Source organism: Salmo salar, chromosome ssa12, assembly GCF_905237065.1.
Source record: "Salmo salar chromosome ssa12, Ssal_v3.1, whole genome shotgun sequence".
Taxonomy (NCBI): domain Eukaryota; kingdom Metazoa; phylum Chordata; class Actinopteri; order Salmoniformes; family Salmonidae; genus Salmo; species Salmo salar.
Genome location: NC_059453.1, coordinates 53,726,008 through 53,742,358, shown reverse-complemented (window position 1 = coordinate 53,742,358; position 16,351 = coordinate 53,726,008). Strand labels below are relative to the sequence as shown.

Sequence of the window (16,351 nt, the reverse complement as noted above, 5' to 3'; positions counted from 1 at the left end):
ATGGAAGCGAGCGGCACTCTGCGGCTGTGTGTGGCTTTGCATGTGGGGTTTTTTAGTGAGAAAGAGGAGAGCCAACCAGTAAAAGCACAGCCCCCTTCATCATCGACACATTGTGCCGACAATATCAAAGAGCCATTTCAGACTATGAAGTCAGGAGGACTTCGAGAGTTAGGTGTTAGCCAGACTAGCGTATGTCGACTCAATCGGAAATGACCATTAAATCATTTCAATCTCGCCATAACGCTGAACTTCAGCAATATGGAATGAATCGAGCAAATGTTCCACAAACGCATTATGCCCGCATACTGGATGGGCTCTGCAAACTGTCAAATCAAATCAAATTTCCCAGGTGTGTTTGTGTCCCCTCGCTATCCTCCTCCTTACCTGCTAGTGCCTTCATCATGTCTCCAGTGTCCTGGGCCAGAGAACCAGCCTCCTCCTGCAGCTTCCGGAGACGCTCACCTGTCGTCCCCGTCCCATCGCCATGACCACTGGTCCTCTCTGCGGCACGCAGCTGCTCCAGCTGCTTCTCCAGGGACGCCAGGTCCTACAAACAAAGAGACAGGCAGTTGAGCGCGCACACACACACACACACACGCACACGCACACGCACAAATGCACACACACACACACACACACACACACCACAGGAGGTTGGTGGCACCTTAATTGGGGAGGACGGGCTCGTGGTAATGGCTGGAGCCGAATGAGTGGAATGGTATCAAATACATCAAACATGCTCCGTTCCAATCATTATAATGAGCCGCCCTCCCGCCAGCAGCCTCCACTGACATACACGTACACACACACACACACACACAGACGTATAAACAGTAGGCATGCATGAACAGTACCACACACACATACACTGCTCAAAAAAATAAAGGGAACACTAAAATAACACATCCTAGATCTGAATGAATGAAATAATCTTGTTAAATACTTTTTTCCTTACATAGTTGAATGTGCTGACAACAAAATCACACAAAAATAATCAATGGAAATCCAATTTATCAACCCATGGAGGTCTGGATTTGGAGTCACACTCTAAATTAAAGTGGAAAACCACACTGCAGGCTGATCCAACTTTGATGTAATGTCCTTAAAACAAGTCAAAATGAGGCTCAGTAGTGTGTGTGGCCTCCACGTGCCTGTATGACCCCCCTACAACGCCTGGGCATGCTCCTGATGAGGTGGCGGATGGTCTCCTGAGGGATCTCCTCCCAGACCTGGACTAAAGCATCCGCCAACTCTTGGACAGTCTGTGGTGCAACGTGGCGTTGGTGGATGGAGTGAGACATGATGTCCCAGATGTGCTCAATTGGATTCAGGTCTGGGGAACGGGCAGGCCAGTCCATAGCATCAATGCCTTCCTCTTGCAGGAACTGCTGACACACTCCAGCCACATGAGGTCTAGCATTGTCTTGCATTAGGAGGAACCCAGGGCCAACTGCACCAGCATATGGTCTCACAAGGGGTCTGAGGTTCTCATCTCGGTACCTAATGGCAGTCAGGCTACCTCTGGCGAGCACATGGAGGGCTGTGCGGCCCCCCAAAGAAATGCCACCCCACACCATGACTGACCCACCGCCAAACCGGTCATGCTGGAGGATGTTGCAGGCAGCAGAACGTTCTCCACGGCGTCTCCAGACTGTCACGTCTGTCACATGTGCTCAGTGTGAACCTGCTTTCATCTGTGAAGAGCACAGGGCGCCAGTGGCGAATTTGCCAATCTTGGTGTTCTCTGGCAAATGCCAAACGTCCTGCACGGTGTTGTGCTGTAAGCACAACCCCCACCTGTGCACGTCGGGCCCTCATACCACCCTCATGGAGTCTGTTTCTGACCGTTTGAGCAGACACATGCACATTTGTGGCCTGCTGGAGGTCATTTTGCTCCTCCTGCTCCTCCTTGCACAAAGGCGGAGGTAGCGGTCCTGCTGCTGGGTTGTTGCCCTCCTACGGACTCCTCCACGTCTCCTGATGTACTGGCCTGTCTCCTGGTAGCGCCTCCATGCTCTGGATACTATGCTGGCAGACACAGCAAACCTTCTTGCCACAGCTCGCATTGATGTGCCATCCTGGATGAGCTGCACTACCTGAGCCACTTGTGTGGGATGTAGACTCCATCTCATGCTACCACTAGAGTGAAAGCACCGCCAGCATTCAAAAGTAACCAAAACATCAGCCAGGAAGCATAGGAACTGAGAAGTGGTCTGTCGTCACCACCTGCAGAACCACTCCTTTATTGGGGGTGTCTTGCTAATTGCCTATAATTTCCACCTGTTGTCTATTCCACTTGCACAACAGCATGTGACATTTATTGTCAATCAGTGTTGCTTCCTAAGTGGACAGTTTGATTTCACAGAAGTGTGATTGACTTGGAGTTACATTGTGTTGTTTAAGTGTTCCCTTTATTTTTTTGAGCAGTATACTTTAACACACACTCACCCTGGTCGCAGCATCTGCCTCCTTGTTAGCCTTATTGGCCTCTCCCTTAGCATTCTGGGCCAGCAGACCTCCAGAGCGCACCAGCGCCTTGAGCCCCTCCAGCTGAGGTTTCATCCCCTCAGTCAGGGCAGACGCCTCCCCTAGAGCCTTCACTGCGGGAGTCAACTGGGCCTTGGTCTGGAGGGAGGAGGGGATCAAAATGAGAGAGGAATAATAAGGTAAGAAGCTGTGAAGGATTTGGAAAAATGGAGGCAATACAATCAATGTCAGTGTCAGACTGGTTTGAAAGCGTAATTGTACTTATTGGAGCACATTAGCTCAAATAGACTCGTTCATCTCTCGCTCACCTGTGCGAGACTGTTGCTGATGTCTTCCACTATGTCCAGGCTGTCCTGCACTTTGTCGTTCAGGCCAGAGAGAGAGCCCTCCACGACGGTGAAGCCCTCCAGCAGCCCGTCAACATCATCCTTCACACCCAGCCCAGCATCCCTGTCACACAGCACACAACAAAGTTAGAACAATGTTACAGCAACCTTACGGCAACGTTCACAGCAGTCACAATAATGTTAAAGTGACTTCTGAAACCACACAGCATTTTCATACATGACATCAATTACAACTAGCACTTTACTTAAACCATGGCTGCTTCCAGTACATAGCCCTGTCATAAGACTGACATAAGAGGTCATAAGGTGTTATACCTGGCGTCCTGGGCCTCCTGTAGCAGGCGCCGGGCGATGTCGAGCTGTGGTCCAGCCTGGTCCAGGACTGCTTTGCTGTCTGGGAGTCCTGCCGCCAGGGCTCTGATGTCCTGAAGCTTCCTCTTCAGAGCTGCCAGACTGAGAGGCAGCTTTGCGTTCAAGATCCATTCACTCACCGTGCTGATGTCTGTCGGGTCTGACGACGGGTCTGGAGTCAAGGAGGGAGAGGTGGGAGGGAGAGAGAGAGAAGAGTATTGCAAGAGGGAGGATGAGAAAGAGTGGAAGAGAGGGGAAGGGAGAGACGAGGGGAATGTCAGTGAACCACACACTCACAAAAATGCAATACTACTACTTCAATACTTTTACTACTAGTAAAACAGTATAAATAGGTTATTGAAGGTACTGGAACATAACCGTCGATGTGTCACCTGACAGGAAGTCCTTCAGCTCTTTAACAAAGTATCTTGTCTCCCGCAGATCTGCCTCCAAGTCATCCCTGGCCCGCCTCATCTGATTGACCAGATCGTCCGTGGACTTTCTGACCAGATTGACCGTGTCCTGTGTTTTCTGGATCTGTGAATTGAATGGGGAAAGGAGCAAAGCATTGAACGCCATATGATGAAACAAACCACTTAATTGACTGAAGGACATATACTACATGTAAGTATTCAAACCCAATAAAGAGTTATATAGGTTATAACATACAGTAAAACAAACAAGTGTCAGCTCCTACCTGTGCAGCAGCCTGTGTGATCTTCCCATTGAGCTGCTGCAGTCTGTCCTTTACCTCCTCAGCATCCCTCACAGCTCGGGTCCCCAGAGGCAGAGCCCCAACGCAACTCTCGCCGCGACCACAGGGTGGCGCCCCCTCCGCAGGGCACAGCTCACCATCACACTGGGCAGGGGTACAAGGGGCAGAGCGCACACTGCCACACACCTGAGAGACAGGGAATAAAAATACACAGTCACGTTAAGGTGGAGTTAGGGTTAAGGGTAGGGCTAGGTCTAGGGTTAAGGGTAGGGCTAGGGCTAAGGCTAGGTCTATGGCTAGGGTTAAGGCTAGGGCTAGGTCTAGGGTTAAGGCTAGGGCTAAGGCTAGGGCTGGGCTAGGGTTAAGGGTAGGGCTAGGGCTAGGGTTAAGGCTAGGTCTAGGTCTAGGGCTAAGGTTAAGGTTAGGGCTAGGTCTAGGGTTAAGGGTAGGGCTAGGGCTAAGGCTAGGTCTAGGGCTAAGGGTAGGGATAAGGGTTAAAGCTAGGGTTAAGGATAGGTCTAGAGTTTAGGGTTAAGGGTTAAAGCTGGGGTTAAGGGCTAGGGTTAAGGGTAGGGCTAGGGCTAAGGCTAGGTCTAGGGCTAGGGTTAAGGGTAGGGCTAAGGGTTAAAGCTAGGGTTAAGGCTAGGTCTAGAGTTTAGGGTTAAGGGTTAAAGCTAGGGTTAAGGGCTTGGTCTAGGGTTAAGGCTAGGGCTAGGTCTAGGGTTAAGGGTAGGGCTAGGGCTAAGGCTAGGTCTAGGGCTACAGTTAAGGGTAGGGCTAAGTGGTTAAAGCTAGGGTTAAGGCTAGGTCTAGAGTTTAGGGTTAAGGGTTAAAGCTAGGGTTAAGGCTAGGTCTAGGGTTAAGGGTTAAGGCTAGGTCTAGGGTTAAGGATTAAGGCTAGGGTTAAGCTTACCTGCTTGGCAGTGGGTGAGAGGTCAGGTTTGGTGTTCAGCTGCTGGTTGAGTTTCTCCAGGTCTCTGGTGTTCGCTGGTTGAACCTGGTTCTGGAGGTCAAGAGAGTCCTCTCTGACCGCTGAAGATTGATCTACAGTCTTCCCACTAGCCTCCACAGTCTTTGCCGCATCCGTGGACTCGTCATAGGCATTCTTTATAGAAGACAAGGCCCCTGAGAGCGAACCAACCAAGACGACAGACAAACAGCTGTGTTAGCAGCCATAAGTGAGCTAAAACAATACCAGACTGGTCTCAAGTCGATATGGTTCTAATTCTGATTTCTGGATTCTAAATTCCTCACTGAGCCTTTTTGTGGTGACACACGGATGGTGCTCACAGTTCTGAGGTGGCGTATCTCTCTCACCTGCATTGTTGGAGTTGATAGGGTTCCTGAGAGCATCTCTCTTGGCGTTGTACAGCAGACCCAGGCCGCCCAGGAGAGCCTGCAACTCGTCCAGCTGTGAGCCCAGCTCGAGGCCTCTGCCTTGGGGTGACAGATCCCCATCCACCTGATCTAACTGGTCCCTGGATGATTACAATGGGGATGAGGGATAGTGAGCTAGGTAATGAAGGACTGTGGCCTTCAGATCTAGGGGTGTTTACATTTGGACAACGAAAATATCTAATTTTGAAAAAGCAAAGTATTGCAGGTTATGGAATCTGATGCCCACTTTTATTTGGACATTCTAAGTTTTCCCGGGGACATCCGAACATCTCCCTACCTTAGTCTGCGTAGCTGAGAGAGGGCGTCGTTGACTTGTCTCGTAGAGGGAGTTGGGAGTGGGAGAGAGTCACGTATCTGGATGAGAGTGGCCTCCAAGGCCTGGATGCGGAGACCCAGACCGGTGGGCAACGAGCCGCCAGGACGAGAGGGGATCCTGGTGGAGAGTCTCTCCAGGCCCAGGGTGAGGTTCTGGATGTAGGAGTCCAGAGAGAAGAAGCAGGAGGGGCAGACTTCACAGTCAGGAAAGGAGTAAACATGGCCACGGCTACAGGCATCGCAACGAATACCTATGACACCAATACGGCACCGGCAGGCCCCTGTACGCTTATCACAGCCTCCTGGTACCATGCCTCCAGCAGCACACTGACACGCTGCAGAGAGAGGGAGAGAGGGAGGAGATGGAGAGAGAGGGAGACGGAGAAAGGGAGGGCGAGATGAAGAGGAAAGAAATTGTTTGACTTAGTTGTCCATTTGGACTGAATTGATCAAAGCATTGAACAAAGCATGTCTAAGAACCTTTGAACCTTTCTATGACAGAACACGATGTCGGTCACTTACGTCTGCAGCCAATGAGGGGGTCTCCGTAAGTGTTATCAGGGCATTCTGTACAGGTACGACCTCCGAACCCTGACCTGCACTGACACTGACCCGTACTCTGGTCGCAGGTGTCACCATGGGAGTTGGTGGGGTCACAGCGACAGGGCTCACAGCCGCGGGGGGAGGAGGGGTTCCAGTAACCACGGGAACAGAGTTCACAGGTCAGCCCCTGGTGGTAAGGTCGACAGGGACACTGACCGCTCACAGGGTCACACACACTGGACAGGGAGCCCTCTGCACTGCACAAGCACTCTGGAGAAGACAGACAGTCCGTTGGGGATAGACATACACATACACTCAGTATGGCGAATACAGTTGTAAGTAATCATAACGCAGGGAGAGTTTATGAACGGGTTCAGGGTCAAGGGTGAAAGGCGACTCACTCGTGCAGCCCAGAGGGTTGGAGGCGGTCAGGCCATAGTATCCCATCTTGCAGCGACACGACCCTGTGACATCATCACACCGACCCCCATTCTCCGCCCCCTCTGCACTGCAATGGCAGCCTGTACAAAACACAGGGAACAAACCAGAAACACAACAAAGATATTAGAACACTGCAGCATATTGTGGTGCTGATTGAACCTACAGTAGGAGAGAACGAGGAATAAAGGCAGTAGTATTTGATGAATATATATTATTAAACCCGGTCTTAAGATCACTCACGTGTGCAGGCATCAGGCTGGTCTATGCTGCTCAGGTGGTTGGGTTGGTATCCAGGGGCACACCTGTCACATTTGGGCCCGGTTGTGTGGTGCAGACAGCCCTCACACACCCCCCCACTCCTCCATCCGCTCGCCTCATACACAGATGGGTCAAAACGGCACCGCTGGGCGTGATTGTTACACTCACAACCTACAGGGGGCAGCACCAGAGGAACTATTCAACAAGCGCATCTGTGACTGTATGTGTTCAGTCCACTCACTCGCAACTCTGCTGAGGGTGTTCAGTCTTCATAGGAAGATGACTTATATTTGCTGATTATGTGCTACTTTAGCAAAGTCCTCCTACCTCTGCACACATGCAAATGATCAAAAAGATGCAGTCAGTGTATTAAGGCATTAGTGGTTGCGTACGTTTGCAGGTGTGTGTGTTTCCCTCCTCTGCAGATCTCCAGGGCAGGTCATTGTAGAGATCAGCACATCGCTCACAGTTTACACCTGCTGTGTTGTGCTGGCACTCACACTGAGCACTAACCTGCAACACACAGAGAGAGTGAGACACATTCAGAGGGTGAACGTGCAAGACAAAATATTTCAATGCTTTTGAACGGGGTAGTAGTAGGTGTCAAGTTTCCCGTGTGTATAAACAATGGTCCACCACCCAAAGGACATCCAGCCAACATTTACATTTACATTTAAGTCATTTAGCAGACGCTCTTATCCAGAGCGACTTACAAATTGGTGCATTCACCTTATGATATCCAGTGGAACAACCACTTTACAATAGTGCATCTAAATCTTTTAAGGGGGGGGGGGTTAGAAGGATTACTTTATCCTATCCTAGGTATTCCTTAAAGAGGTGGGGTTTCAGGTGTCTCCGGAAGGTGGTGATTGACTCCGCTGTCCTGGCGTCGTGAGGGAGCTTGTTCCACCATTGGGGTGCCAGAGCAGCGAACAGTTTTGACTGGGCTGAGCGGGAACTGTGCTTCCTCAGAGGTAGGGGGGCCAGCAGGCCAGTGGTGGATGAACGCAGTGCCCTTGTTTGGGTGTAGGGCCTGATCAGAGCCTGAAGGTATGGAGGTGCCGTTCCCTTCACAGCTCCGTAGGCAATCACCATGGTCTTGTAGCGGATGCGAGCTTCAACTGGAAGCCAGTGGAGAGAGCGGAGGAGCGGGGTAACGTGAGAGAACTTGGGAAGGTTGAACACCAGACGGGCTGCGGCGTTCTGGATGAGTTGTAGGGGTTTAATGGCACAGGCAGGGAGCCCAGCCAACAGCGAGTTGCAGTAATCCAGACGGGAGATGACAAGTGCCTGGATTAGGACCTGCGCCGCTTCCTGTGTGAGGCAGGGTCGTACTCTGCGAATGTTGTAGAGCATGAACCTACAGGATCGGGTCACCGCCTTGATGTTAGTGGAGAACGACAGGGTGTTGTCCAGGATCACGCCAAGGTTCTTAGCACTCTGGGAGGAGGACACAAGGGAGTTGTCAACCGTGATGGCGAGATCATGGAACGGGCAGTCCTTCCCCGGGAGGAAGAGCAGCTCCGTCTTGCCGAGGTTCAGCTTGAGCTGGTGATCCATCATCCACACTGATATGTCTGACAGACATGCAGAGATGCGATTCGCCGCCTGGTTATCAGAAGGGGGAAAGGAGAAGATTAATTGTGTGTCGTCTGCATAGCAATGATAGGAGAGACCATGTGAGGATATGACAGAGCCAAGTGACTTGGTGTATAGCGAGAATAGGAGAGGGCCTAGAACAGAGCCCTGGGGGACACCAGTGGGGAGAGCACATGGTGCGGAGACAGATTCTCGCCACGCCACCTGGTAGGAGCGACCTGTCATGTAGGACGCAATTCAAGCGTGGGCCGCGCCGGAGATGCCCAACTCGGAGAGGGGAGAGAGGAGGATCTGATGGTTCACAGTATCAAAGGCAGCAGATAGGTCTAGAAGGATGAGAGCAGAGGAGAGAGAGTTAGCTTTAGCAGTGCGGAGAGCCTCCGTGACACAGAGAAGAGCAGTCTCAGTTGAATGCCCAGTCTTGAAACCTGACTGATTAGGATCAAGAAGGTCATTCTGAGAAAGATAGCAGGAGAGCTGGCCAAGGACGGCACGTTCAAGAGTTTTGGAGAGAAAAGAAAGAAGGGATACTGGTCTGTAGTTGTTGACATCGGAGGGATCGAGTGTAGGTTTTTTCAGAAGGGGTGCAACTCTCGCTCTCTTGAAGACGGAAGGGACGTAGCCAGCGGTCAAGGATGAGTTGATGAGCGAGGTGAGGAAGGGGAGAAGGTCTCCGGAAATGGTCTGGAGAAGAGAGGAGGGGATAGGGTCAAGTGGGCAGGTTGTTGGGCGGTCGGCCGTCACAAGACACGAGATTTCATCTGGAGAGAGAGGGGAGAAAGAGGTCAAAGCACAGGGTAGGGCAGTGTGAGCAGGACCAGCGGTGTCGTTTGACTTAGCAAACGAGGATCGGATATCGTCAACCTTCTTTTCAAAATGGTTGACGAAGTCATCCGCAGAGAGGGAGGAGGGGGGAGGGGGAGGAGGATTCAGGAGGGAGGAGAAGGTAGCAAAGAGCTTCCTAGGGTTAGAGGCAGATGCTTGGAATTTAGAGTGGTAGAAAGTGGCTTTAGCAGCAGAGACAGAAGAGGAGAATGTAGAGAGGAGGGAGTGAAAGGATGCCAGGTCCGCAGGGGAGGCGAGTTTTCCTCCATTTCCGCTCGGCTGCCCGGAGCCCTGTTCTGTGAGCTCGTAGTGAGTCGTCGAGCCACGGAGCAGGAGGGGAGGACCGAGCCGGCCTGGAGGATAGGGGACAGAGAAAATCAAAGGATGCAGAAAGGGAGGAGAGGAGGGTTGAGGAGGCAGAATCAGGAGATAGGTTGAAGAAGGTTTGAGCAGAGGGAAGAGATGATAGGATGGAAGAGGAGAGAGTAGCGGGAGAGAGAGAGCGAAGGTTGGGACGGCGCAATACCATCCGAGTAGGGGCAGAGTGAGAAGTGTTGGATGAGAGCAAGAGGGAAAAGGATACAAGGTAGTGGTCGGAGATTTGGAGGGGAGTTGCAATGAGATTAGTGGAAGAACAGCATCTAGTAAAGATGAGGTCAAGCGTATTGCCTGCCTTGTGAGTAGGGGGGGAAGGTGAGAGGGTGAGGTCAAAAGAGGAGAGGAGTGGAAAGAAGGAGGCAGAGAGGAATGAGTCAAAGGTAGACGTGGGGAGGTTAAAGTCACCCAGAACTGTGAGAGGTGAGCCATCCTCAGGAAAGGAACTTATCAAGGCGTCAAGCTCATTGATGAACTCTCCAAGGGAACCTGGAGGGCGATAAATGATAAAGATGTTAAGCTTGAAAGGGCTGGTAACTGTGACAGCATGGAATTCAAATGAGGAGATAGACAGATGGGTCAGGGGAGAAAGAGAGAATGTCCACTTGGGAGAGATGAGGATTCCAGTGCCACCACCCCGCTGGCTCGATGCTCTAGGGGTATGCGAGAACACGTGGGCAGACGAAGAGAGAGCAGTAGGAGTAGCAGTGTTATCTGTGGTAATCCATGTTTCCGTCAGCGCCAGGAAGTCTAGGGACTGGAGGGTAGCATAGGCTGAGATGAACTCAGCCTTGTTGGCTGCAGACCGGCAGTTCCAGAGGCTGCCGGAGACCTGGAACTCCACGTGGGTCGTGCGCGCTGGGACCACCAGGTTAGAGTGGCAGCGGCCACGCGGTGTGAAGCGTTTGTATGGCCTGTGCAGAGAGGAGAGAACAGGGATAGACAGACACATAGTTGACAAGCTACAGAAGTGTTGTTTCTTGTATTATTGTCTCTTGTGTCTTCAGAGAACTGTTTCACTTTGATATCCTTTTTCTTCTGTCCTGATTTTCTCTTTCTTTTCTTCTGTTAACTAGATATTCTTTGTTGTTCTTCGTTAGCTAGCTAGCTTCTTCCAAAAGAGTCCCTAGCAACTGCTTAGCAACTGGTAAACAATTCAGCTAGCTAAGATAACTACAATTTTATGAAAAATAGTTATTTTTCAAAAGCCTATCTTCTTTGTTTGTTGCTTGTTTTTTCTCCTATTCAGTCTTGCAGTTTTCTTTTGCTTTTTTCCGATGTACTTCACTCTAAAAACCATGTAAATTTCAATATTTGTAGGAGCTCATTTTTCAGCTGCTGCTGCTCAAATTGGAGTTCCGGAACCAGGAACTCCATGAACTCCAACAAACATGACACAACTGTAGGAAACATTGGAGTCAACATGGGCCAGCATCCCCGTGGAACGCTTTCTACACCTTGTAGAGTCCATGCCCCGACGAATTGATGCTGTTCTCAGGGCAAAATGGGGTGCAACTGAATACTAGGAAGGTGTTCCTAATGTTTTGTACACTCAGTGTATGTGCCTATGTGTTTTCGGTACAGAGTATGTGAGCAGAGTTGAGTGGTCGGAAATCCCGCTCATCGAAGCGCACTTCCTTTTCGAACCGATCTTCTAAAAAACACTCTGTGCTCACGGGGGAAAAAACTACCGCTCCAAATTCGCTCCATTCATTAAAATCACAATTGAACCAACGCCCATCTATTTTTGTGACTACCTGGACCTACCATTTAGTTTTTTAAGTATTGAAACCAAACCATATGATTTGAATGAAAAGTCTTTGAATAAACATGAAAAGGTGAACGTGAGAAGCACTAGTCATTTCAAATAGGCCACATGTCATATGAAGCCACACCCACCTTTTAAGATGGCGGCAAGCATGTCTTTTGTCTCATCAGTTTGTAGCTGAAAAGATTTTTACAGATTTTTGTTTGTCTCCATCTACCTATGTCTCCATCTACCTATGGTTCAATTTGTAAGTCGCTCTGGATAAGAGCGTCTGCTAAATGACTTAAATGTAAATGTAAATGTTCATCAAGCTGTAAACACACTGGACAATAGTACAATATTGCATACAGAGTCAATGTGCCTTGGATGTTTGTGGACTCTTGGATTTACTCCTTTAAACTCTTCTTTGGCCCGGTAAAGCGCTTGCCACCCTCCCAGCTTCTTAGGCCTGTACTGAAAACTACCTCCAAGGTGTTTCTCTCCTGGCTATCATACCAGTATAACCTCCGTTGCGCTACTGTTTTGATGGTCCCCAGCATTTAATCGCATTGAGTAAGTCATAGTTCTCTCCTTGCTCCTGTTATGCTGTTGAGTTTTGTGCCTCTTGGTTGTATTTATTGTGGGTCCTAGTGCTGGCTGATTTCTAGTCTGTGGTTGGGTTCTGGCTTGCTGCCGATAACTGTGGTGATTTAATCTAACTATCACACTGTGTGGATTGATTGACTTTTAGCTGATTCCTCGCCAACCTATTTTATTTGCATGGATTTTAACTGTATTTTTTTCAAAATGGCATCTACCACTTTCCCACATAAGGGGAAACTGACTTTTACCAGACTGGCAGCAACCACCTTTAGAGACTATGGTGAACGTTTAATCCCAGGTAGGAGCTGCAACCATTTTGAACAGTTACGGGATAATATTGGCCGGCCATATTTCCAATGTGGAAACTGTCAGAATATTGTCTGAGCTGGACGTCAAGAGTAAGCAAATTGAGACATTGCAGTGTATCCCGGATAGGTCCCACTCTAAGACCTTTTCCTTTTCTACTCCTCAGCCTGGTCGTCGTGCCACTGCCTCGTCGCCGCGGCTGCGAAATGTTCAGCAGGCTCTTAGCACATCATATCTGGCTTAAAGACTACTGCCACTCTGTTGGCATAACTTTTAAAAATAACTCTGACACCTTCTGGAAACAGAAGATACTCTACAGGAATGACAGAGTCCATCCAAATCATCTTGGCTCCTGGACTCTGCTTAGATAAGCCCTGCTTAGATAATCCCTACCATTGTGTCCCTGAGTTGCCGTAGTGCTGCTGCAAATGTACATTGTCCCAGGAGCGTTGGAAGTCCTAATGTAAGTAACGTAATTTATGTCCCTCTAAGTCTCCTGAATGCCTCTATCAATCCTATAGCTATTGTATGCAGTAATCATGTGTCTATGAACTAGCATTATACTGTTAGCACTGAGGCGGTGCCCTAGTAGGAAGTTTGCTGTGTGCAGCTCACCCTGCACTATCGGCTCAAACATAAATATCACTGTCATGTCTAGTTCTGATAAGCTTCCCAGTAAAGCAATGAAAACAGTCAAGCATCCCAGAAAAGTGCTAAAAATAGCCCACATTAACATATGTAGCCTAATAAATAAGGTTCATGAAATCTATAAAATTCATATACTGACCATCTCTGAAACTCACTTAGATAATACCTTTGGTATAGTAGTAGCAATACATGGTTTTAACATATACAGAAAATACAGAAATGCCAGCGGGGGTAGTGTTGCTGTCTATATTCAGGGCCACATTACAGTAAAGCTTAGAAAGGATCTCATGTCAAATACTGTTAGTAATATGGCTACAGGTTCATCTGCCTCACCTAAAGCCCGTTCTTGTAGGAAGTTTCTATAGACCACCGCGCTAACAGTCAGTATCTGGATATCATATGTGTGAAATGCTTGATAATGTATGTGATATCAACAGAAAGGTATATTTTCTGGGTGACCTAAATATTGACTAGCTTTTGTCAAGCTGCCCACTCAAGAAAAAGCTTCAAACTATAACCAGTGCCTGCTGTTAGCCAGCCTGCCAGCTTAGTGGAGTCTGCCACTAGCACAGTCAGCGTAGTCAGCTCAGCTTTCCCCATTGAGACCGTGTCTGTGCCTCGATCTAGGTTGGGCAAAATTAAAAATGGCGGTGTTTGCTTTAGCAATCTCACTAGTATAAAGACCTCCTCCATTCCTGCCATTATTGAAAGAGATTGTGATACCTCACATCTCAAAATTGGGTTACTTAATGTTAGATCCCTCACTTCCAAGGCAGTTATAGTCAATGAACTAATCACTGATCATAATCTTGATGTGATTGGCCTGACTGAAACATGGCTTAAGCCTGATGAATTTACTGTGTTAAATGAGGCCTCACCCCCTGGTTACACTAGTGACCATACCCCCTGTGCATCCGGCAAAGGCGGAGGTGTTGCTAACATTTACGATAGCAAATTTCAATTTACAAAAAAAAAAACAATGACGTTTTCGTCTTTTGAGCTTCTAGTCATGAAATCTATGCAGCCTACTCACTCACTTTTTATAGCTACTGTTTACAGGCCTCCTGGGCTATATGCACTGTTCCTCACTGAGTTCCCTGAATTCCTATCGGATCTTGTAGTCATAGCAGATAATATTCAAATTTTTGGTGACTTTAACATTCACATGGAAAAGTCCACAGACCCACTCCAAAAGGCACTCGGAGCCATCATCGACTCAGTGGGTTTTGTCCAACATGTCTCTGGACCTACTCACTGCCACAGTCATACTCTGGACCTAGTTTTGTCCCATGGAATAAATGTTGTGGATCTTAATGTTTTTCCTCATAATCCTGGATTATCGGACCACCATTTTATTGCGTTTGCAATCGCAACAAATAATCTGCTCAGACCCCAACCAAGGAGCATTAAAAGTCGTGCTATAAATTCTCAGACAACCCAAAGATTCCTTGATGCCCTTCCAGACTCCCTCTGCCTACCCAAGGACGTCAGAGGACAAAAATCAGTTAACCACCTAACCGAGGAACTCAATTTAACCTTGCGCAATACCCTAGATGCAGTTGCACCCCTAAAAATTAAAAACATCTGTCATAAGAAACTAGCTCCCTGGTATACAGAAAATACACGAGCTCTGAAGCAAGCTTCCAGAAAACTGGAACGGAAATGGCGCCACACCAAACTGGAAGTCTTCCGACTAGCTTGGAAAGACAGTACCGTGCAGTATCGAAGAGCCCTTACTGCTGCTCGATCATCCTATTTTTCCAACTTAATTGAGGAAAATAAGAACAATCCGAAATTTCTTTTTGATACTGTCGCAAAACGAACTAAAAAGCAGCCTTCGCAAATGGAGGATGGCTTTCACTTCAGCAGTAATACATTTATGAACTTCTTTGAGGAAAAGATCATGATCATTAGAAAGCAAATTACGGACTCCTCTTTAAATCTGGGTATTCCTCCAAAGCTCCATTGTCCTGAGTCTACACAACTCTGCCAGGACCTAGGATCAAGGGAGATACTAAAGTGTTTTAGTACTATATCTCTTGACACAATGATGAAAATAATCATGGCCTCCAAACCCTCAAGCTGCATACTGGACCCTATTCCAACTAGACTACTGAAAGAGCTGCTTCCTGTGCTTGGCCCTCCTATGTTGAACATAATAAACGGCTCTCTATCCACCGGATGTGTACCAAGCTCACTAAAAGTGGCAGTAATAAAGCCTCTCTTGAAAAAGCCGAATCTCGACCCAGAAATTATAAAAAACTATCGGCCTATATCGAATCTTCCATTCCTCTCAAAAATTTTAGAAAAAGCTGTTGCACAGCAACTCACTGCCTTCCTGAAGACAAACAATGTATACGAAACGCTTCAGTCTGGTTTTAGACCCCATCATAGCACTGAGACTGCACTTGTGAAGGTGGTAAATGACCTTTTAATGACGTCAGACCGAGACTCTGCATCTGTCCTCGTGCTCCTAGATCTTAGTGCCGCTTTTGATACCATCGATCACCACATTCTTTTGGAGAGATTGGAAACCCAAATTGGTCTACATGGACAAGTTCTGGCCTGGTTTAGATCTTATCTGTCGGAAAGATATCAGTTTGTCTCTGTGAATGGTTTGTCCTCTGACAAATCAATTGTAAATTTCGGTGTTCCTCAAGGTTCCATTTTAGGACCACTATTGTTTTCACTATATATTTTACCTCTTGGGGATGTCATTCGAAAACATAATGTTAAATTTCACTGCTATGCGGACGACACACAGCTGTACATTTCAATGAAACATGGTGAAGCCCCAAAATTGCCCTCGCTAGAAGCCTGTGTTTCAGACATAAAGAAGTGGATGGCTGCAAACTTTCTACTTTTAAACTCGGACAAAACAGAGATGCTTGTTCTAGGTCCCAAGAAACAAAGAGATCTTCTGTTGAATCTGACAATTAATCTGGATGGTTGTACAGTCGTCTCAAATAAAACTGTGAAGGACCTCGGCGTTACTCTGGACCCTGATCTCTCTTTTGAAGAACATATCAAGACTGTTTCAAGGACAGCTGTTTTCCATCTACGTAACATTGCAAAAATCAGAAACTTTCTGTCCAAAAATGACGCAGAAAAATTAATCCATGCTTTTGTTACTTCTAGGCTGGACTACTGCAATGCTCTACTTTCCGGCTACCCGGATAAAGCACTAAACAAACTTCAGTTAGTGCTAAATACGGCTGCTAGAATCCTGACTAAAACCAACAAATTTGATCATATTACTCCAGTGTTAGCCTCCCTACACTGGCTTCCTGTTAAGGCAAGGGCTGATTTCAAGGTTTTACTGCTAACCTACAAAGCATTACATGGGCTTGCTCCTACCTATCTTTCCGATTTGGTCCTGCCGTACATACCTAC

The 16,351-nt window shown here is 48.1% G+C and overlaps 1 protein-coding gene across 2 annotated transcripts in view; it reads right to left on the bottom strand.

The window, feature by feature from the left end:
- Positions 1-16,351, bottom strand: part of LOC106565121 (laminin subunit beta-3) — a 41,328-nt gene that overhangs the window by 2,496 nt on the left and 22,481 nt on the right. For both annotated transcript variants that reach the window (XM_014131873.2, XM_014131876.2), the window contains exons 9-21: positions 7,248-7,368; positions 6,838-7,026; positions 6,558-6,677; positions 6,136-6,426; positions 5,576-5,948; positions 5,218-5,378; positions 4,814-5,025; positions 3,883-4,086; positions 3,578-3,722; positions 3,150-3,357; positions 2,796-2,937; positions 2,449-2,625; positions 385-547 (exon numbers count right to left, since the gene is read on the bottom strand). In XM_014131873.2, coding sequence (XP_013987348.1) covers positions 385-547; positions 2,449-2,625; positions 2,796-2,937; positions 3,150-3,357; positions 3,578-3,722; positions 3,883-4,086; positions 4,814-5,025; positions 5,218-5,378; positions 5,576-5,948; positions 6,136-6,426; positions 6,558-6,677; positions 6,838-7,026; positions 7,248-7,368 — 2,506 coding nt within the window. The remainder of the gene's footprint in view (positions 1-384; positions 548-2,448; positions 2,626-2,795; positions 2,938-3,149; positions 3,358-3,577; positions 3,723-3,882; positions 4,087-4,813; positions 5,026-5,217; positions 5,379-5,575; positions 5,949-6,135; positions 6,427-6,557; positions 6,678-6,837; positions 7,027-7,247; positions 7,369-16,351) is intronic.